The sequence below is a fragment of the Saimiri boliviensis genome, chromosome 3, assembly GCF_048565385.1.
Source record: "Saimiri boliviensis isolate mSaiBol1 chromosome 3, mSaiBol1.pri, whole genome shotgun sequence".
In the NCBI taxonomy this organism is placed as follows: Eukaryota; Metazoa; Chordata; class Mammalia; order Primates; family Cebidae; genus Saimiri; species Saimiri boliviensis.
In genome coordinates, this window is record NC_133451.1 from 6,232,354 (window position 1) to 6,253,947 (window position 21,594).

At 55.4% G+C, this 21,594-nt stretch overlaps 2 protein-coding genes across 3 annotated transcripts in view; one reads left to right on the plus strand and one right to left on the minus strand.

The window, feature by feature from the left end:
- Window positions 1-1,600: 1,600 nt before the first annotated feature.
- LOC141583959 (uncharacterized) lies at window positions 1,601-12,705 on the minus strand. The gene is made up of 4 exons (XM_074395741.1): window positions 11,932-12,705; window positions 10,979-11,152; window positions 5,834-8,238; window positions 1,601-5,505 (listed from the first exon to the last, which is right to left on the minus strand). The coding sequence occupies exons 1-3, from the start codon at window positions 12,703-12,705 to the stop codon at window positions 8,137-8,139; spliced, it is 1,050 nt and encodes a 349-aa protein (XP_074251842.1). The 3' UTR covers window positions 1,601-5,505; window positions 5,834-8,136.
- Window positions 12,651-21,594, plus strand: part of PPP2R2C (protein phosphatase 2 regulatory subunit Bgamma) — a 245,247-nt gene continuing 236,303 nt past the window's right edge. The window contains exons 1-2 of one of the 2 annotated variants that reach the window (XM_039468082.2): window positions 12,651-12,719; window positions 12,796-12,894. In XM_039468082.2, coding sequence (XP_039324016.1) covers window positions 12,704-12,719; window positions 12,796-12,894 — 115 coding nt within the window. In that variant the 5' untranslated portion in view covers window positions 12,651-12,703. Of the gene's footprint in view, window positions 12,720-12,795; window positions 12,895-21,594 lie in introns of those variants that run through there. The other variant, XM_039468084.2, reaches the window with a different exon arrangement.

The following is a 21,594-nucleotide window of genomic DNA, read 5'->3' on the forward strand; positions in this document are numbered from 1 at the left end:
AGTACCTGACTTGTCCGAGAACACGCAGTTAGTGGAGGAGCCAAGACAAGCTTTCTGGGTTACTGGATGGTGACCTGGGGCGTGGTGGGTAACCTCACTGAGCCTCAGTGAAATGGGGCAGATAGAAGAGCTGTGAACAAAGCGAGGATACACCCGGGCTGAGAGAGTGAGCACAGCAACTCTTGTCGCTCGGGGGAGGTGCGGTCACATTGGTGCAGCCTGTTGGGGACTGTTGCCTGGAGCCAGCCCTGTCCACTACTCCCTGTTGAAAAAATGCACACTTTAAATGAAGAGATATTCCAAACAGGCTTTGTGTGAGCAACATGGCTGTTTATTCACCTGGGTGCAGGTGGGTTAAGGCCAAAAAGGGCATTAGCAAAGGGCAGTGGGATAGGAGTTGGTTTTATAGGTTTGGGTAGTTTTTTCGGGGGCGGGGGTGTTGCAGAGTAAGTTCAGCTACAGCGGTGGTGGTAGGGGCAGGGAGTATACAAGTTCAGTTACCATGGCAGGGTTGGGTGAGAGGTATTTACATTATCATAAAAACAGTTTAAGACAGGCGTCCCCAAACTATGGCCCGCGGGCCACATGCGGCCCCCTGAGGCCATTTATCCGGCCCCCCGCCGCACTTCAGGAAGGGGCACCTCTTTCATCGGTGGTCAGTGAGAGGAGCACAGTATGCGGCGGCCTTCCAACGGTCTGAGGGACAGTGAACTGGCCCCCTGTGTAAAAAGTTTGGGACGCCTGGTTTAAGATGACAGGGTTGGGTGAGGGGCTTGTCCAGGGAAGGGATCAGGGACAATGGCGAATGCAGGCAGGGGGTGGGAGACATCAGCCGGGGCAGGCAGGACCTCCAGGCTTGCATGTGGAGACCTGACGCTCCATGCCTCGGAAAGCAAGGGTCTGTGGCTTGGGGTTTACTGTCTGAGAACCACACAGCTGTGCCCCTGTCTGGCATTTTCTAGTGGGGCCAGAGCTGCAGCTGTGAGCAAAAGTGCTGGACCTCTTGCCCATTGGTTTAACAAATGGAACCTGAGGACGGGTTCTCCAGCAAGACTGCATCCTGCTTAAGTCCCATCCACCCCCTCGGAACCCCTGCATCCCCGTGGCCTCAGGTCAGATGCTCTGAGCCTGATGTGGACAGTACTCACTAACACATGCCCCCGTGGTCGGCCAGGCTCACAGGTGGACTCCGCTCTCCAGCCTCTGCATCCAAGTGTGGCCACATGGCTGAGTGCTAGCCAATGAGATGGTGACGGGGAGGTGCTGTGCTCCTCTTCCAGGCTGGCCCCTAACAACCTCCTGTGGGTGAGCCCTGCTCTCTTCCTCACCCACTGACCCAGTGGAGAGCACTCTGAGGACCACAGGGAGGTCAGAGCCACCAATGGAGACTCTGAATAACCACATGGAACCATGAGGAACCCAAAGAGCTGCGGGCAAGAGGGAAAAATAAGCTATAATTGTGTTAAGCCACTGAGTTTATCTGATAGGGCAGTACCACAATCTTGGGCAGACAGTATTTGCCAAAGATGACCTTCACACCGTTACCCACCTCACGAGCTCTTTGTAGGATTTGGTTGATGGGAAAAACCAAACTCTGTAAAATGTCTCGAGAGGTTTATTCTAAGCCAAGTATGAGTGGCCACGGCCTGTGTCACAGCCTCCGAAGGTCCTGAGAACAGGTGCCCAAGGTGGTTCGGTTATAGCTTAGTTTTATCCAGTTTACAGAAGTTCCAGGCAAAGACATAAATCAATACGTGTAAAGTATACATTGGTTTGGCACAGAAAGGTGGGACATCTTGAAGCGGGTGAGTGGTGCTTCCAGGTCTTAGGTGGATTCCGACTTCCTGGTTGGCAGTTGGTTAAGAGAGTTAAGCTTTACCTGAAGATTTGAAGTAGGCAGAAAGAAATGCCTGAGTTAGGATCACGGGGATGTGGAAGCTAAGTTTCTTGTTATGTAGATGAAGTCTCCACATAGCAGGCTTCAGAGAGAATAGATGTGCATGTCTTTTGGGACCTTAAAAGGTGTCAGACTCTGGAAAAGAGCTAGTAAGGGAAGGAGATTCTCTACAGAATGTAAGTTTCCCCTGCAAGAGACGACTTTGCAAGGCCATTTCAAAATATGTCGAAGAAAATCTCTTTTGGGGTAAAATACTTTCATTTCCTTCAGGGCCTGCTCTGTGTCGTGTGGTACTATACGGGGTCAGGTCGGAGCTGGGTCTCATTGCTCCAAGGAGTTTTCTGTCAGTCTCGGGAGCGTCTCTGTGTCAATGTGAATGCTGGTCAGTTGTGCTGAGACTTAAAGGGAGGAGGCTATGATGAGGGAGGTGTGAGCCCCACTTCCCATCATGGCCTCAACTAATTTTTTGGGTTTCTCTGGAAATGAAACAGGGAGTCCATTCTGTCAGTTGGGGCTTAGAATTTTGGTTTACAGTATGATTTTGACATTCTTCCCATAGGGTCTATGTCTCTTCCCATTGAATCTTGTTTATTTATTTGTTTTTTATTTTATTAATTTTTGTTTTCTTAGGGTCTTCCTCTGTTGCCCAGGCCAGAATACAGAGGTGGACTCCTAACTTACGTTAGTCTCAAACTCCTAGGCTCAGGTGATCCTCCTGTCTCAGCCTCCTGAGTAGCTAAGACTATAGGTGTGTGCCATTATGCCTGACTAATTAACACTTTTTTTTTAAGATATAGTATCTTGTTATGTTGCCCAGGCTGATCTTGAACTCCTGGGCTTAAGGCATCCTCCCACCACCACCTTTCAAAGTGCTGAAATTACAGGTGCATGCCCATGCCCAACCAATTTTTCTTTTCTTTTTTGTAGACAGGATCTCTCCCTGTTGTCTAGGCTGCTCTCAAATTTCCAGTCTCAAGGGATCCTCCCAAAGTGTTGGGATCACACGCGTAAGCCATTGTGCCCAGCCCATGGGTGGGCTTGTGACACACTTGCTACAAAGAGAATGTAATGAAAATGACATTGCGTGCGTTCCATGGCATACATGTTCAATGGAGCACTCATGCATGGGGGCCTGATTTGCCCTGTCAGCAGTCCAACTGCCCTGAGGCCACCATGCTGTGAGGAAGCCCAACCAGCCCACGTGGGGCAGACCACACGGAACAGCTCAAGATCACCAAGTATTTCAGCACCAGTCCCCCATCTGACTACAACCACGTGTGAGATCTCATGTCATTTTCTCTGTATCACAGCTGTGTAGGTTTCATCTGTGTTTTCCTCAAGGCTCTTGCATGAGCTCTTGCTGCAGCTAGTAGCTGATACTCACAACCCTCTCCTGGATTACTCATTCAGATCCCTTTCACCATCAACTAGACTCATGCTGGACTAGATAGCTCACCTGGCGTGTTCCCCCAGATCCTTGCCCCAACGAGGCTGAGCCCCTGGTGACCATTCCCTTCTTGAGCCACAGCTGACTACACTTGCCTATTTGCTCATTACATCAGATGAAAGAGTCCTGAGACACCCATGTGGGTGCCACACAGTCTTGTCCGCTTCCATCATGTGACAGCAACCCTAACTCCTCTGATGGTTCAGGTCAACTGCCCCTGCTCAGTGGGTGACTTCCCCTGCCTACTGGTGTCTTGACCTGAGTAGCCTGGCCTGAGTGGTGTTGCTTGGTGGAAGCATCCCCGCTTTGGAAGCCAGAACCTCTGAACCTGCAGAGTCTGCAGTTGTGTGGACAGGAAGAACAAATTCTCCAAGTAGGTCACTGAGAATGATGCTAAATTCGGCAATTCCTGCTTCCATTCTTTGGTTCTTAGGCCCAGGTGTTTTACCCACTGGGCACACCGTGTGCTAGACATGGACTTGGGGTACATATACACCCTGGAGGATGGTGCCCTGGCTTCACAGGTGGTAGCTCCGAGCTGGTCCTGTGGCTGAGTCTTCCACTGGCCAGCCTATTCCCGCGTCAGCCAGCAGCCTCTGGGTGGTGCAGCACGTAACAGGATGACTAGACACTGAGGGTGTGCTCGCTGTCACACCTCGCTCGCTGCGAAGTGGAGCCCTTGGCCCACTTGCCAGTTACAGAGTGAGTGCTTTATAGGCAGGCCCTGCAGCCCAGCCCCAGGCGTTTCAGAGGACATCCTACTGCAACCTCAGCAAGGCCCACGAGGCAGCAATGCGCAGTGAAGCCACTCTGGATTCTTCACCTGCAGACACCGGGATGACCACAAACGTCTGTTGCTGCTTTCAGCCACACTTCCTGAAATATTTAGATATTTTCCCCCAGTGTCTGGTTACCTGAGTAATGAGCATCAGTCCCACTGGGGAAGGGGTAGGGGATTCCCATAGCCCCTTGTCATAGTGGTGCAGAGTCCTTCTTCCTAGGAACATGCTTTGCCCTTCAATGGATGGGATTTGAATTTGAAAACTGGCTCAGGTCTGGACACCGGGCAAGGGATCAGGATTTCTCTCTGGGGTGCTACCCGCAGCCTCCTCACCCTTCCTGCCTGGATTTGTCTGGAGAGGATGGGCCACGGGTCACCCATGTCAGCCGTCCATCCATCTTGCCCCTAGGGTGCTGTTTTCTTTCTTTCCTTCTTTTTTAGAGATGGAGTTTGACTCGTTGCCCAGGCTGGAGTGCAATGGCATGATCTTGGCTCACTGCAACCTCCACATCCTCTATTCAAGTGATTCTCTTACCTCAGCCTCCTGAGGAGCTGGGATTATGGGCGCCAGCCCCCATGACCCAGCTATTTATTTATTTATTTATTTATTATTTCAATTCTTTTTAGTAGAGATGGGGCTTCACCATATTGGCCAGGTTAGTCTTGAACTCCTGACCTCAGGTGATCCACCTACCTCAGCCTCCCAAAGTACTGGGATTACAGGCGGGAGCCACCGCACCCGGCCAGGTGCCATTGTCTATCAAGCATCTCCATGGCTTGCTGTGGACTTCACTGCATTCCGGTCTCAAGGCTTGTTACAATGACGGCACTGACCTTGCTTCCGGTGGTTTGGTGCAAGCTCCCAGCCCCCTATTTCTGCATCCTCTTATTCCCAGCACTCTCAGCAAGCCTGGCTCTGTAGCAGCACCTCCCACCGCCCATCCTGGCCTATGGCTGGCAACCCCAAACCTGAGCTGCTTGGTGAAGTTGGCACCCAGTCAGTCGGATGCCCTCGGTGCTGTCTGGTGGCATGCTGTCACCCGGTGGGTTTTCTGCCTCCTCTGGTCCATGCCCACTTCTGTCTTTTGATCCCTTCCACTATCATCTGCCACTTTTGTCCGAGTTTCAAGGAGCCACTTCCGCAGTGCGTCAGCACTGTCTCCTGCTGCTAGAGACAGCGTGACTGGTGTCTTAGTCAGCTTGGGCTACCATAAGAAGAAACCACAGACCGAGCGGCTTCAACAGCAGACTTTATTTTCTCATGGGTTTGAAGGCTGGAAGTCCAAGATCAACGAACCAGAGGGATCAGTTTCTGGAGAGAGCTCTCTCCTTGGCTTGTAGGTGGCCGTCTCCTCCTGGTGTCCTCACATAGCCTTTCCTCTGTGCATGTATGGGGGGGCGGGGTGGGAGGGATGAGAGAGAGAGAGAGAGAGAGAGAGAGAGAGAGAGAGAGAGAGAGAGAGAGATTTGGTGTCTTTTCTAAGGATACCAGCCTTATCAGGTTAGGGTCTCGCCCTGATGACCTCATTTCACCTTCATCACTTCCTTATAGGCCCTCTCTCCAAATACAGCCACATTGGGGGGTTAGAGCTTCCACCTATGAATTTTTGGGGGATGGAATTGAATCCATGACAACAGGAGAAGGCCCTCATTTCATGAGCTCCTACTGCACCTGACCCAGTCCCAAGAGCGCTGTCCCGCCTCTCACCGCCATGCCAGCTGGACCCGTAGCTCCTTCGGGGTGTAGTTTTGTCCTCCCTGGCTGGCCCAGCATGTCACCAGGTGACTGTGGTTTTGACTTAACCCCAGTGATGAATCTGGTGGCTGGCACGGATTGTGGGTGGATTCCGAGGGCAAGATGTTTGGTCTTCCACGCTGAAGGCTGCGGTATCATCTTTAGTCAAGAAGAGGGTGTTATCCTCTGACGGAGGACTTAGCCACTTCTGCAGGCCCAGGGGGTCCAGGGAAATATGGGGAACCACAATTGGAGACTGTGCTTTCACCCAGACGTCCCATCACACTCTTCTTGAAGTCCCAGTCCTTTGTGATCAGGGCTGCAAGTTTGGCATCACAGACCCGGCAGGGCTGGCGACCCAGCCTACTCTGCAGCTCCCCTCTTCATAACTAAGCCCTGGGCTGGTTCTTGCTTTATTTTTTTGAGACAGAGTTTTTGCCCTTGTCACCCAGGCTGGAGTGCAGTGACATGATCTTGGCTCACTGCAACCTCTACCTCCTGGGTTCAAGCAATTCTCCTGCCTCAGCCTCCCAAGTAGCTGGGATCATAGGCGCCTGCCACCACACCTGGCTGACTTGTGTATTTTTAGTAGAGATGGAATTTCACTGTGTTGGCCAGGCTGGTCTTGAACTCCTGACCTCAGGTGATCTGCCCTCCTCGGCCTCCCAAAGTGCTGGGATTACAGGTGTGAGCCACCGCGCCTGGCCTGGTTCTTGCTTTTTTTCTACCCTCCAGCTGCCAAGAAGAGCGTTTCGTGCTGCTGTGAATGTAGAGAATCTTCATTCTGGCCTTCATGCTCGGCCTTCCCCTCAGCCTCCCTATCTTTCCCCATGGCAGCGACAGCTGCAATCAAGAGCCCTAAACGTCCATAGTCACTATCGTCACTATTTCTGCCTCTGCCTCAAAAGCCAGAAAGACACAGTGCCTCTTCCACCAAATTCCCTCCCAGCAGCACAAATCCCGGTTCACCGCCAGTGGAAATGTCACAGCTGGATGGCTGCCGTGTGCCGGCGAGACTATCTGTGTCCCTCCTCTGCTTCCAGAGGCCTCATCGCCACACCGTCGGTAGAGGACCCAACTCCAAAACCCATTTCAGAGGCGGCTCTTCCAGAACACTCTTGGGGAAACAGACCAGGAGACAGGTAGGTGCAGATGGGAGGTTTTGCAGGGAGGTTCTCAGGATCACCGGGAGGGGTCGTGAAGCAGGCAGTCCTGGCAGGAGACGTCGAACTCTAAGACAGTCACAGCACAAGTCTCAGCTGACCTTCCAGGGATCCGAGATGGCTCTTCTGAGCTGTCCAAATCACAAACAAGCCTGGCCTTTATTCCCTGCGAAGACCAGTCACTGAGTGTGGGCTGTCCCAGGGAAACTAGTTTTTAGTGTAAGAGTGACCTTGGCTGAGGCCTCTGCAGCAGAAGACAGGCGGTGAAGAGGGACTCAGCTGAGCTGTCAGCCACCACCCCTCCCAGCCACGGGGGATGAGGATTCTGTCCCGTGAGTCTCACGTTCGCCTATGAGAGGCAGGTGATGGGGGCGAGGGGAATACTTAGATTGGTGGCTCTCCAATGGTTAGAGTGGGGAAAGGGAGTTTCCCCCAAAAGGGGAGATACTTTTCTGGTAAGAGAAAATAATAAATGTCTACTAACATTAAAATAGAAAGCAATAATAAACTATGCCAAGATCTGATTATTTTAGTGAGGCCCTGAAGGGTAAGGTGGCAACCTCTGGGGTTAGGGTGTGAACTCTTTCTTTTAGGTAAAGTCGTCCCAGTGTTCCAGGGTTGCCTGCCTTGATTTCTCTGACAAGAAATAAAAAATATTTACTGAGCACCTACTATATTTTAAGCATTGTTATAGGTGAGCAAAATATATGCTATGTGGGTGATGGTGAGCGCTAGTACGTTTAAAAGACAGGGAGTTGCCTGTGTTCACTTTGCATTGCTCTAAAGGAATACCTGAGGCCAGCTCATTTATAAAGAAAAGAGGTTTATTAGGCTCACAGTTCTGCAGGCCACACAAGAAGTGTGGTACTAGCACCTGCTGTGGTTGAGGACCTCAGGAAGCTTCCAGTCTTGGTGGAAGGCAGGGAGCTGGGGAGAAGGAGCTAAGTGAGGTGGCTCGTGCCTGTAATCCTAGTACTTTGGGAGGCTGAAACGGGAGGATCACTTGAGCTCAAGAGTTTGAGAATATCCTGGGCAACACGATGACATTCTGTCTATATAATTTTTTTTTGAAAAGAGCTGGATGTGGTGGCAGGTGCCTGTGGTCGAAGATACTCAGGAGGCTGAGGTGGGAGCATGGCTTGAGACCAAGAGATCCAGCCTGCGGTGAGCTGTAATTGCATCACTGCATTCCAGCTTGGACAACAGAGTAAGACCCTATCTCAAGAAAAAAAAAGGAGACAGTGAGAGAGAGAGAGAGTGAGAGGGAGGGAAGGAAGGTGTCAGGCTTAAAAAAAAAAAAAGAAAAAAAGATCTCGTGGGTGAACTAACAGAGTGAGAATTCACTCATTGCAATGGGGATGGCAGAAAGCCATTCATGAGGGGTCTGCCCTCATCATCCAAACACCTCCCCATTTCCCACATTAGGGATCAAATATCTCCCTCCCCTCCTCTCCCTTCCCCCCTCCCCTCCCCTCCCCCTCCTCCCTTTCCCTTCTTCCTTCCTCTTTCTCTCTCTCTTTCTTTTCTTTTCTTTCTTTCGACAGAGTCTTGTAACCTCTGCCTCCCAGGTTCAAGTGATTCACCTGCCTCAGCCTCCCGAGTAGCTGAGACTACAGATGCGCACCACCATGCCCAGCTAATTTTTGTATTTTTGGCAGAGTGGGGTTTCACTGTTTTGGCCAGTCTGGTCTCAAACTCCTGGCCTCAGGTGATCCACCCACCTTGGCCTCTCAAAGTGCAGGGATTACAGGTGTGCACCAGCACTCCCTGTAATCCCTGACGGGGATCACATTTCAACATGAGATTTGGAGGAGACAAATATCCAAACTCCATCAGGAGGTAGGGTAGGGGGTACAGTTTTAAATTGGGTACAATTTAAAGGGGTGCAAGTTTTATTTTTAAATTAAGAAAGCGACGTCTGAGCAGGAGGTGCGGGAGAGGGCGGAGTGAATGTCTGGGGACTGCTTACTGGGCTGCTGTCACTGCAAGTGCAAAGGTCCTGAGGCAGCACGGTGCCTGGTAAGCTCAAGAGCCAGCAAGGAGGTCCCTGTAGCTGGAATGGAGGGAACCAGGGGAAGAACAACAGGAGCCGGGGGCAGTGGGCAGACAGGGGGCTTGGTGGGACTTTGGCTCTTACTCTGAAGGAGATGGGAGACATTGCAGGATTTGGAGCAAAGAGTGAGGTGAGCTGACTTATGTTGTACGAGGATCCCTCTGACTGCTGTGCTGCTGGGTGGAGAACACCCCAGACCTGGCCAGGCAGAAGCGGGGAGACCAGGTAGGAGGCAGATGCAATTGTCCAGGTGAGACATTGTGGTGGCTGGGACCTGGGAATAGCAGTGGAGGTGGGGACATGTGGTCGGGCTTGACTGTGTTTTGCAGGCAGAGCTGACGGAATCTGCTGATGAATCTGATGTCTGTTTGAGCGGAGGGGAGTCAGGGATGATGATGTGGTCTAGGTACGGCGCGCACAGCCCATGGCGACGCCAAGTGCGTACTTCCTGTCTCCCTGGTCTCCTCTAATGGCTGGTCGGAGTTGGTTTCTTTTCCCTCCTCAACTGTTTTCTGACTGTACCAGCCATGAGAGAGAGTGTCCGTCCTGGCCTTGGGGACACACCCTTCTGTGACTGGGGGTGGGGGAGGGAATTTCGCACTGCACTGAGGTGGGGGGAGTCTCCTGGGTGGGGGAAAGAGTCTGGGCAGCTTCTGTGACAATCTCAGACGAAAGTTCAGCTTCACTTCACGCAGGGTGGCATTTCACTGCAGGGACAGACTACAGCCTAGAAACATTTCTTTCTAAGAACAGGCTCTGGCGTGCCCAGCCCGAAGAGGCTATTTTAGGTTTTGGGTTCTGTTACTTTGGTTACTAGTAGCAAATTGTTGTCAGAAAAAAAGCTGGTGCCAAATGTGTATCCCCCCCACCCCCTACTCTGATGAGACGTACTGCAAAATGCTTCGCATTTGAATCAAAGCTCTGTCATGAAACACGCAGGGTGCTGGGGGGCCTGTGCAGCGACAGGGACAGTCTCAGGTCATGCCAGCATTCTCTGGCATGACGCTCCTTGAAGCGGCCACCACTGCCCTCAGGAAGTGGAGAGCGCACCCTAAGCCTTCGTCACCAGACTTACCCCAGGTGACTCAGAAGGAGCAACAGCCTGACCTCTACAGGTGTGAGAGTTTGCGATAGGGACCCACCAGCGCTGTCTCCTGTTCAGTCTGGACCCTGTGACATCAGCACTCTTCATCCTCCTGAGCAAGTGGGACAGTTCGGGGGACTTGCTCTTTCTTTAATGGGCAAACCGCTTGGGACTACGCCCAGGACTGAGTGGTCCTCCCGATCAGCAGCGTGAAGTATACTCCTGGGGTATACTCCTGCCCCCAAACCTCCCATAGCTACCCAGTGTCTCCCTCAGGAAGCTTCATCCTCAGCCTGCGTTGCAGACAATTCAGGGTTTAGCCCCAGCTTGCTTTTCTGGCCCTGCCTCCCAGATGCTTCTACCACATTCCTTCCAGTAACTGCAGCCGTCCCCCTCCCCGGCTCCCCATCACGCTGTCCCCCTCCTCTGTGTGTCTCTTGTGCCTGGAATGAGCATGCTTCCTTTGGCCACCACCCTTGCCTGGCTGGATCCTTCAAGTCCCTGGCCACCGCAAGCCTTTTGCACGTGCTAAGCCTCCTGCCTGGAAGCACTTCCTCCTCCCTTCGAGTGGTGGACTGCTATTCCGCCTTTGTGTCTTGCACATGGAAGGCCAAAGACAGCATCCATGAAAATCCCTCTCCATAGCATTGATCCCTCTGCAGAATTCAACAGTAATCTGTGCATTTGGTTAACATCTTCCTCACCCACTAAACCACACACTCCACGAGGCTTTGTTTTGTTCACTACTGGATTTGGCACCTGGGAGAAGGGAGGGGCTGTCTACCTTTTATTGGAAGAACAAATGAATTGATTATTACCTGCCTTCCTGTCCCCTTGCACACTCGAGGAAATGGGCCGCATGCCCTGGTACAGTGCAAAAGCTCAGCTGAGGGCTCGCCCCTCCTCCACAGCTCCCCTGCTGTGAGCGGCCGGGCAGGGCCGATGCATCCCAGGGCTCCCAGCAGCCTGACCCGGAGCATCCAGGCTCTAACCTTTAAAATGGGGATAGTTATGTCTATTCATAGGGTTGTTGTAAATATGAAACTAGGTCATGCCAAGTGACTGCCCAGGACCTGACCCAGGTTCACCCCATCTCAGGCTGTAAGGATGCCCGTGGAACCTCTATTTATCAGGAGGACCCGCCTATGCCCTGATGCCGTGCCAGGCACAGGGCTGGGAGCAGAGAGAACAGGGTGTGATGCTGCTGCAAGATGCCCTTGTGTTGGAAGACAGGCACTGCCCTGGGCAGAGGCTGCTCTGGGGCTTTCAGGGCTCCTGGGAGAACCTGGAGGACTTCCTGGAGGAGGAGGTGAAGAAGCTGGACTTTCAAGGCCAAGGTCAGAAGCTTAGAAGACAGAGGAACCCACATGCTAGGTGAGGTGTAGAGGGGCTAGGGTGCAGCTCAGGGGCCTAGAGCTGGGCCAAGGTGCGGCGGGGTGGCCTGACCTTCCGCCTGCGGCCTGTGGCACTCTTTCCTCCCCTCTACTTTCCTTCTTCTGCTCCCTGGAGAGTCCCTCCTTAGCCACCCCAGCTTCTTTCCCTTCTTGAGAGGGGAGGGGAGGAGAAGGAGGGGTGGGGGGATTAACGTGTGTCCCTGTGGTTCTCTGCTTGCGCTTTGTGCACACTGGCATCCTGGGGTGCTGTCCTCATTTAGGGTGAGGCGGCTGAGACCCCAAGAGGGCCAGCGGCCCCTGGTGCCTCGGGATCACCCGGGGAGCACGCTCTCTCACGCTCTCTCCTCTGTCCCTGGACGGGCTTCTCTAGCTCTGACCCTTCCCGCGGGACGTCCAGCCTCCTCCTCTCGGAGTGGCCAGTGGCCGATTGCTCTCCCTCCTTCGTCTGTTGCACGTGGAAGGTCGGAGAGCGCGCCGGTGAAGCTCCCGTCCCTCCTCATGGCATTGATTGCTGTCCCCTTCGGATCCCCGGGGGCGCGGGTGGGCAGCGACCCTGGCTCCCAGCAGGGCGGGCCTGGGGAAGGGCAGGACGCAAAGGGGCTCAGACCAGAATCCGAGTCTGGAGCGGAGCCCCACTTTGGCCGCTTACTCCGGCTGAGTCCCTTTCCCTTTTCGTGTCTCAGTTTCTCCTGGATAAAATGGGCATCGCTGGGAGGCAGGCGGCCCTCGCGCGGTGACGGCTGGCAGAGGCGGCCGCCGCGGGACCAGTGGGTGGGGTAGAAAGGGACGCTTCGGTCCGCGGCGACAGCCCCAGCGCCCGCACTCACACCCCGCCCCGCGCCCGCGCCCCACGCCTCCCACCCGGCGCCCTGCCCCGCGCCCCGGGATCCACGCTGTGCGATCGGCGTCCCGGGTTTCTCGCCCCGCGCCCACCCTCGGTGCCCGCAGCCGCACCCCGCGCCCAGCAGCCGCACCCCGCGCCCCGCACCCGCGCTCCGGGCGGAGCCTCCTGGGCGCGCCTCCCCGCCCGCCCGCCCGCCCGCGCAGGGAGCCGAGCCCGGAGGAGGCGGAGGAGGAGCGGCCGCCGCGCCCGGCCCCCCGCAGCCACCCGGAGGACGCCCGTCGCGGTCGCAGCCTGCGGAGCCGCCCATGGCCCAGCAGCCGGGTTAGCCTCGCCGCGCGCCCCCGCCCCCCGCCCCCCGCCCCGGGCCCGCGCTCACGCGCCCTTGCTGTTTTGCCAGCTGACCGCGCCCCCGCCGCGCCCGCCGCGCCCGCCGCCGACCAGGGCTCCTGGTGCCTGTGCCAGCTCAATGGGGCCGCCGACCTCGAAGTTTCCGAAGGTAAGCGCGGGCTGCAGGGCGCCCGGCCCCGCCGCTCCGGAGCCGCCCCGCGCGCCCCCCGCCTCGCCCCCAGCCCCGCAGGACCTCACGCTGCCTGGGGACGCGGTCCTCGGGTGCCGGACTCCGGTGACGGGAGGAGAGGGCGCGTCTTCGCGGGCCAGAAGCGGGGTTCGGAGAGCGCGGGTGCCGACCCTGGCGCGGTCCTGGGGCAGGGTGGGCTCTGCTGGGGTCGGAAGTGCCCGGGTCCCTCGGGAGTCTGTGCTCTCGGGTCTGGAGGGAACCCGTCAGAACCGGCTTGGAACCCTGTCTCCAGCACTCGTCCGCCGCGCGAGCTCGGGCAGATCGCTCCACCGGTGTCAGCCACGGCGTCTCGGCCGAGAACCGGCGCGCAGAGCCCCCCTCGCTGCTCCGCTGGCGGTGCGGGCGCGGGTCCGACGCTGAGTCGGGGGTAAGACCCAACGCCGCGGAGTTCAGTCCCGGCCGCGGGTTCCATCCGCCATCCAGCCGCGTCTACGCTCCTCCCGCTGCCCGAGCCGGTGGGTGCTGAGTCAGGCCCGGCTGCTGCTCCGGTTTGGAGAAGCATTTTTTTTTTTTTTTTTCCCTCTGGCAGGGGACAGCCCATGACAGCGGCTCGCCCAGAGCCCGAAGAGCGTTGGTGGGATGGACAGCTGGTCTCGAACCCTGGGGGGTGACCTGGGCTGGCTTTTCTGCGGAGGGTCCCAGGGACAGGGGCCACTCACTCCGTGGCCCCAGAGGCTGCCCCGCCTGGATTGAATCCTGGGTCCACCCTGACTGGCCGCGTGGCCTTCAGCAAGTGGCTTACTCTCTCAGGGCCTCAGTTTCTCTTCTGTGAAATGGAGATGACGTTGCTCAGTGGGCAAGTTGGGCCGGTGAGGCCCCAGGAATCTGTTTTCACTCTCCTTCTTCCCTTCAGGGGCCCAGTGAGGTGGGTGATGGAAGGTACAGAGGGCCAGTGGGCCTGGGCAGGGTGCTGGCCTCTGTCACTTTATATAACAAACACCCTGTGTTCCAAGAGCTTTCAAATATCCACCTCCCACCACTCCATTGAATCCTCCTCACCACATCATCCCCATTATAGGATAAGGAAACTGAGGCACAGAGAAGTTAAGTAACTTTCCCGAGGCCACATAGCTGCCAGTGGCAGAGCTCCAGAGGCTTCTTCAGGGTGGGTCCTCCTTGGCCGGTGCTCGCAGGAAGACATCACAGGGGCACTGCCAGCAAAGCGGAGGGGAGGGCTGTGGCAGGGAGTGGGGCCCGCTGGCCGCAGGTGAGCTCCTCGGCCAGCTCTCAGTGCCCCCACAATCTGCTGCAGCCGCTTCCTCAACCTCCTTGTCCCCCACGCTCTGACCACGCCCTGGCCGCCTGCTCATACTCAGCTCCCTCCAGGCCCCTGAATGTGTCTGTTTGCCACCTCCCTGCTGTGGGGCAGGGGTTTCCTCCCACCTGGGTTGCCTTCTCTGTCCCAGCTGTCCGCATCCCTGGAAATACCCTTAACCCTTGAGCGCAGGGACTCATCCCGTCGTGTCTGCAGGACACTGACTGTGCTTGGCAAATCACAGCTTCTCAGTGTGGAATTGTCGAGTATCGATTAGAGAGTGCATGAGTGAGTGGATGAGTGAATGCCACATGGCCTTTCTCTGCTTTTCAGAAAAGGGGTAGGCAGGCTCACTACAGAGCCTTCGCCAGTCCTCTTAGGACTCCCCAGAGCCTGTTTGGGGCTGGCAAGGGGTCACAGAAGATCTTCGGCCTGGGAGTCAGTCCCTGGGTTCTAAACCCCAGTGTGTGTGTGTTTGTGTATGAATCTGTGGGTGTGTCTGTGTAGGCATCTGGGTGTATCCAAGTGTATCTCCATGTCTGTTTTGGTGTGTCTATGTGTGTTTGTGTCTCTCTCTCTGCATGTGTCACCATTAAACTCTTCTTGGAATTTAAAAAATTGCAAAATGAATGCATGATCAGATGCATCTTGGAAAAACACAAAGCAATATGCACATAGTTGGAATAAAAGGTGCCAGTCCTTCCCTATCTCCACCTCCTTCCGACCCAGGACCAGCTACCTAATTTGTGAGGCTCAGTGCAACATGAAAATGCGGGACCCTGTGTTCCAAAACTAGGGGGAAGTGTGGTGAAAAGCATTCAATTTCTTCTGCCCTTTCTCTCCACCTGTCATGGTGGTTTTATTTCCTATGTAACGCCACGTTCCTCTGGGCGTGGGGAAGCTTGCAGGCAGGGTGAGTGCAGATGCTTACGGGACACCTGTCTTCTGGCCAGGGTCAGGGAAGGTGAGTGTGGAGTCAGGCATCTCCCCGTCCCGCAGGTCCGCAGGCCCGCAGGCCCATGCCCTGACCCACGCAGGTGGGGAGCCCACGGGGCGTTGCAGCCTCGGGGCTGAGACACACAGCTGGTACCTGACGTTCCTGCTGGACTGCCCACCGAACACACCGTGCTACTGCCAGGCCAGGGTAGGGTGCTCACCGCCATGCCCCACCCAAGCATGCACTGGGGTACAGACACACCTAGACCCAGGCCCTCGCCAGGGGAGGAGGGCAGCAGCGACACTGGGACAAAGAGGAGGAAGGGCGGGGTCCAGGGTGCCAGAGGCCGGGGAGGTGGCAGGAAGCAGGAACACACACTCCATACGCACAGCACGGGCTCTGCTGTCCATCAGACATCGCTTGGGAAACACACATTCACAGATAAAGCGATGAGGAATTTTACGACTGCAGAGCGTTAAACCCCACGCTCCAGCCCCTTCCGACCATGAGGCCTGTGTGGCTGCCTGGGTCACACACTCGTGAAGCGGGTCCAGCTCCAACCCTGTGGCTGTGGATAGGCACAGAGCTGCAGTGACAGCAGCCGCCTCCCAGAGGGGCGTCGTAGGAGCCAGGCAAGCTTCCAGCGTTTTCGTTTTCCGGGTATGCGATGCTTTCCTTCTGACCACGACCACGTGAAATAGGTGCTCTTGGTTCCGTTTTACTGAGGCACAGAGAGGTTAAGTGATTTGCCCCAGGTCCCACAGCTATTAGTGGCAGAGAGACTTTCAGTCCTGTCCCAAGGCTTGTCCTCAGTCACCGTACTCCACCACCTTTCAACAAGGGCCTGGAGCTCACTGCTGCTGTTGGAAAAGAGCAAATGTTACTGTTTTTCATTTGCTGGTATGGAATTGCCACTTGCTTGACTTACTTCCAGAATAACATAGAAGTTCCAGCCTTAGTCTGGTAGCTAAGAGCCTGGGTGGCCTGGGCCTGGGGGACTGTGCCGTGTCCCCTGCTTGCCCTCCTCTAGGACAGTTCCTATGAGGCCTTAGGTCTTGCATGGGGCTGCTCCCTGCCCTGGGACACCCCTGCCCCTGCCTTGCCTGACTAATGCCTGCACAGCCTTCAAGCGCTCCCAGATGCCTCTTCCCTGGTGGGCTTCCCCTGTGGTTCCCCCAGCACCTTAAGGGATGTGTCAGTTTCAATGTGGAATCCTCAGGGTTTGACTTGCCCTAGGGGGTCACACACCACATGTTTGAGGAGTGAATGGATGAGATGCTCTGAAATCTTAGCACATCCTGGTGGAACACAATTCAGGAAGCAGAGCTGTCTTAGTCCATTTGGGCTACAGTAATGAAACACCATATAGCCTGGGCAGCATATGAACAACAGATTTATTTCTCACGGTTCTGGAGGCTGGAAGTCCCAGATGAAGGCATGGTGAGGGCCTGCGTTCTGCCTCACAGATGGTGCCTTCTTGCAGTGTCCTCACGGGGTGGAAGGGGCGAAGGAGCTCCCTCGAGTCCATTTTAAAAGGGCACTTGTTTCCTCCTGATTATTCCCCCAAGGCCCCACCTCCTAATACCTCACATTGGCGATTAGGATTTCAACATTCGAATTCAGGGGGACACAGGCATCCAGTTTGCAGCAGGGGAGATTTCCAAGGAAGTTGTGCATGAAGAATGGGGCAAAGGTGGCAGGAGTGGAGTTGGTACAGAGGTCACAGACACTGCAGGTTGCAAATTTGCAGCCCTGGGTGAAGTTTAGCCTCTTTGCCTCTGTTCTCTCTCTCTCTCTCTCTCTCTCTCTGTGTGTGTGTGTGTGTGTGTGTGTGTGTGCCATGTATTTTTTCAGGACTGCCATTTTTTGGGCACTTCTGTGAGCCTGGCACTGCACTAGCACGATGCCCACTATCTCACTTGTCCTCACATCAACCTGTGAGGGTGTGGACACACTCACTGCTCCCATTTTACAGAGGAGCACGCTGAGGTGCAAGCGATGTGCTCCAGGCCGCTAGCAGTGAGTGGTAGAGCCTCGATCTGAACCTAGTTCTTCCTGCCTTGGCTGGACCACGGGCTGCTCTCCCAGCATCTAAATTTAGGTCTGTTCTGTGATTCCTTCTCAGGAAACTGCTATTGTCAGGGCTGCTGCTCATCAGAGCCCCCTCTCAGCACACGGTGCTTCCATGGCATTGCAGAACCACAGAGCTGGGAACCCTTTCCTGCACACTCCTGGCTGGAGGCTGGCATCCCATCAGAGCTGCAGGGCTGGGTGGTGAATTCTCAGGATGGGCATCCTTGCACCCTTGAGGGTGCAAGATCAGAAAAAAAAAGGTGACACTGAGCTTTGGGGCTGTGATGGAGATTTGCTAGGTGGGGCATGCTTAGATGGGAGGCCAGGCAGGGGACCCTGTGGAGACCCTTCCTGGGTCTGGAGTGGACCGGTTGCCCAGATCTTCCTTCCAGTGTTGGCCCGGTGCAGGGCTCCATGTTGAGTGGAGTGTGGCTTCGTGGTGGGGACACGGTTGCACTCTTTGCTGGGACTCACGGTGAAAGGATGGTATCCATCAGAGCCTCTTCAATTGTGTAGTTCCTGCCTGCCAAAGAATCTTTCTGCAGCAAGAATCTGAAACCCAACCTAGTTTGACCCAAGCACAGAGCTGATAGAGCTAAGTATGGGAAAGTTCAGGGGATGCCCTGGTTTTCTGGGAGGCTGGGCTTGGGTGGCCTTCTACTCGTTAGAAGACAGGCAAAGCCATCAGATGAAGGCTCCCAGACCTGCAGGTCCCAGGAGGAGAGAAGAGGGCTCTTCTTCAACCCTGAGAAAGCCTCTCCTTGGTCTTGCATGGGTGGCTTTCCCACTGCTGGCACAACTTCCCTGTCCCCATGGATGGGCTCTACCAAGCCAGGGGATGGGGCCTCTTAAGTGACAGCCCCACCAGCACCCCAGGTCACTGATGGCAGCTGAGAGTAGCGTTAATCCTCTTAGCTGGCATTTGTGGAGAACTTGCTGCCTGCTTGGCACCGGCAGGGCACTAGGTGTATCAGGCGCTCACTGGGTGACGAGACGCGACCATCACAGTCACTTTGCAGGTGATGCTGTGAGACGTGGGGAGGTTCGGAGAAGTCACTGCCCCAAGTCCCACCGCCAGGGGTCGTCCTGCTGGGTTTGGGCTCCTTTAAGAGGACAGGTGCTGAGGCTGCTCAGAAGCACCTGGCCACCTCCTTCCTCCTGCCTTCCCGCACATGGGGGAGGAGGAGAGGTCGGGATGGGGCTGGGGAGGGTTTGCCTGAAGTCGCACAGCAGGTGAGAGCAGAGCCGGGGCCTGTGGGACGCACCTCACTTCAGGCCAGCATCCTCTGGGTCTCCAGTAGCCCACCCTCAGGTCTGTCTCCTCTCCTTCTTCATCTCTACCACCCCAGGTCAAGCTACTGTCTACTCTTCTGGGCTATTTGAGAATCTCCCAATCCGGACTCCCCCTTCGACTCCCCAAAATAACCATGCTGACCCCTTTTGTGCCCATCTCCACAATGCGCCCCACATGGCAGCCTTTTCCCTGACCCTGGTACATCCTGGGCTCTCTCCTGCCCCAGGGCCTCTGTGCCTGCTATTATCCCCACTCCCGGTGCTAATACAGCACTCACGCTAACTCATGCTTCAGGTCCCAGCTTCCATCTCCTCTCTCCAGAGACCTTCCCTGCCGCCCAGCTAAACAGGTCCCACCCAGGGAGTCGCCATCACAGCACTCGGGGTCCAACGTCATCATCTTTCTTTTTCCTTGTTTTTTTTTTTTTTCTGACCTTGCACCCAGCATATCCTGACCATAAGATCTGTAAGAACCCATCTGTGTTCTCAGAGCCTGGCTCGTAGTTCCTGTTGTCGCAGATGTCATTGTACTAATGCATCAGGTATGTTTGGATAACACCAATGCGCGGCTCAAATATTCTCCCCAGATTTTAATGTCAGTGCTGCAGGACTGCAATGAAGTGAATTTACGGTGACGATTTCTACTCTTTCTCAGGAAAGGAACCTATGATCAAGAACAGTATAGTTAACCACGGCCTCCTTGAAGGCTGGCACCTCGAATCCTCCTTGGTATCTTTTAAGGAGGCTTGTACCCCTTGTCCCTTTCTAGCCCCAGCTTCTGTCTGCCCTGGTCTGTGCCTGGACGGCTGATCCTGCCCAATTTACCACCTGGATCTCTGCTGGGGAGTCTTTGCGTGGGTTTTGCCCCAGGGAGGCATTGCCAGGAGCTGGGAGGGCAGGCAGACAGGTTGGGGTGCCACCTCCTCTCTCTGTCCCTCCTTTGGAGGAGGGTGCAGTGGCTGCATCCTTCTGTGATAATAACCAACTCAGGGGCACCCCGAAATATGCTTGCAGATTCTCCCAGTAGGTAAAACTTCAGGGGGGAATCTGGTTGCCTGTGTGGCTCGGAGGAACCACGGCCTGGGGTATGATCTATACTAGCGTGTAGGCCGCCAAGGTGGGTAGGGGTTTGGAAAGAACAAGGATGGGGGGTGATGACAGGGTGGCCTGGGGAGAGGTGTGTGGATGGACCTCTCAAATGATTGCAGAGTATGAGGGATTTGTGCCCTACAGTAGTCAGGGTTCTTCAGAGAAACAGTCGATAGGATAAGTGCATGCACATGCATGTGCACACACACACGCGTGTGCTCGTGGAACTGGCTCATGCAGTCATGGAGCTGACGAGCCCCACGATCTCCATCTGTAAGCTGGGGAACTAGTTGTAGTCTGAAGGGTTGAGAACCGGGAAGGCTGGTGTTGTGATGGTGTGAGTGCCAGCCCCAGGGCAGGAGAAGACGGATGTCCCAGCTCCAACAGGCAGGCAGAGGGGGCGGATTCTCCCTTCTCCTGTCTTTTGTTCCAGTTGGGCCCTGAGCAAACTGGGGGAGGCCCATCTACAGTGGGGGTTGCTTAGTCCACCGATTCAGTTGCTCACCTCTTCTGGAAACATGCTCACAGACACACTCAGAAATGGTGTTTAGCAGGATATGTGGGCATCCTGTGGCCCCGTCAAGTTGATACATGAAACCAACCCCCTGCGGATGCTCCCCCGAGGCATCCTTTACGCAGGAGGCTCTTGGTCACTGGATGGACACGCTAGCCTGCCTGTGGGTGCCAGGCAGACTCTTTCCAGCCACCCCAGAGCTCGCCCACGGGCTCACACACAAAATATGGCAGAGACGGGGAAACATGCAGATGGAAAATGTGGACCTCAACTCGCCAGGGCTGAGCCGGCCACCGCCACAGCCGAGGTACCAGCCTCCAACATCAGGGCACCACAGTGACTTTGGGTATGGCAGCATTACCCGAGGAGACCAGCAAGCACCCGGGGGCAGGTTGGTTCCCTTGTTCTCAGGGGGGCGGATGCATAAGCCAGATACAGAATCGCCTTCCCACCCGCTTCTGTCAGCAGTGTCATTGTGGAATTCCTGATTCACAGTCACCGTCGCCCACAAACCTCACATCATTGGTGCAGAGCCGTGGCAAGGGCCCTCGCCCGTGGGGTTCACTCTCCGCACCCAGAAGCAGGGAGCAGGGCCTGCCACTGCAAGCCTGACGGTCGCACCAGCCTCCAGACAGCAAGCAGCAGGTGGGGCCTTGTCCTGTGTGCCTTAGATCAGCGGCTGACTGCTTGGTGACTGTCATCTGCACAGCCACATGTGCAGGTTTGAGGACCAGTGGATGGAGTTAGGAGGCGCCCTTCATCGACTTATAATCCCTAGGGTGTCAAATCATTTATCATCCAAATTGGGGTACCTTAGAGAATGAAAGGGTGTGCTGTGAAGGGTTGCACGGGGCAGCCTCAGACATGGCCACTGTATTAGTGTGCTGAGGCCGCACGGTGGTCTGAATGGTCGATCTCTCCAGTACTTCTGTGCTGAAATCTAACCACCAACACTGAGTTTTGAGGGTGAGGCTCTGGGAGGTAATTAGGTCAAGAGGGTAGAGCCCTCACAAATGGGATTAGAGCCCTTATAAAAGAGGCCCAAGGCAGCTGTCTACCATGTGAGGATGCAGTGTGGAGGCGCCATCCTTGAAGTAGAGACACCTCGTCAGACACCAAATTGAATCTGCTGGCACCTTGATCTTGGACTTCTCAGCCTCCAGAATTGTGAGCAATCAATTTCTTTCCCTCCCTCCCTCCCTCCCTCCCTCCCTCCTTCCCTTCCTCCTCCCCATCCCTTCCCCTCCCCTCCCCTCCCCTCCCCTCTCCTCTCCTCTCTTCTCTCCTTTCTTTTATGGAGTCTTGCTCTGTCACCCAGGCTGGAGTGCAGTGGCGTAATCTTGGCTCACTGCAGTCTCTGCTTCCTGGGTTCAAGTGATTCTCATGCCTTAGCCTCGAGTAGCTGGGATTACAGGTGCACTCCAGCACACCCTGCTCATTTTTGCACTTTTAGTGGGG

Bases quoted from the DNA above. Each gene is read 5' to 3' on its own strand.
- LOC141583959 (XM_074395741.1), bottom strand. From the start codon at position 12,705: ATGGGCGGCTCCGCAGGCTGCGACCGCGACGGGCGTCCTCCGGGTGGC. The intron at 11,153-11,931 runs GTCAGAGCTAGA...CCCATTTTAAAG, and splicing joins CTGGACGTCCCGCGGGAAGG to GTTAGAGCCTGGATGCTCCG. The intron at 8,239-10,978 runs GTAATAATCAAT...TTCTTGAGATAG, and splicing joins GCAAGGGGACAGGAAGGCAG to GGTCTTACTCTGTTGTCCAA.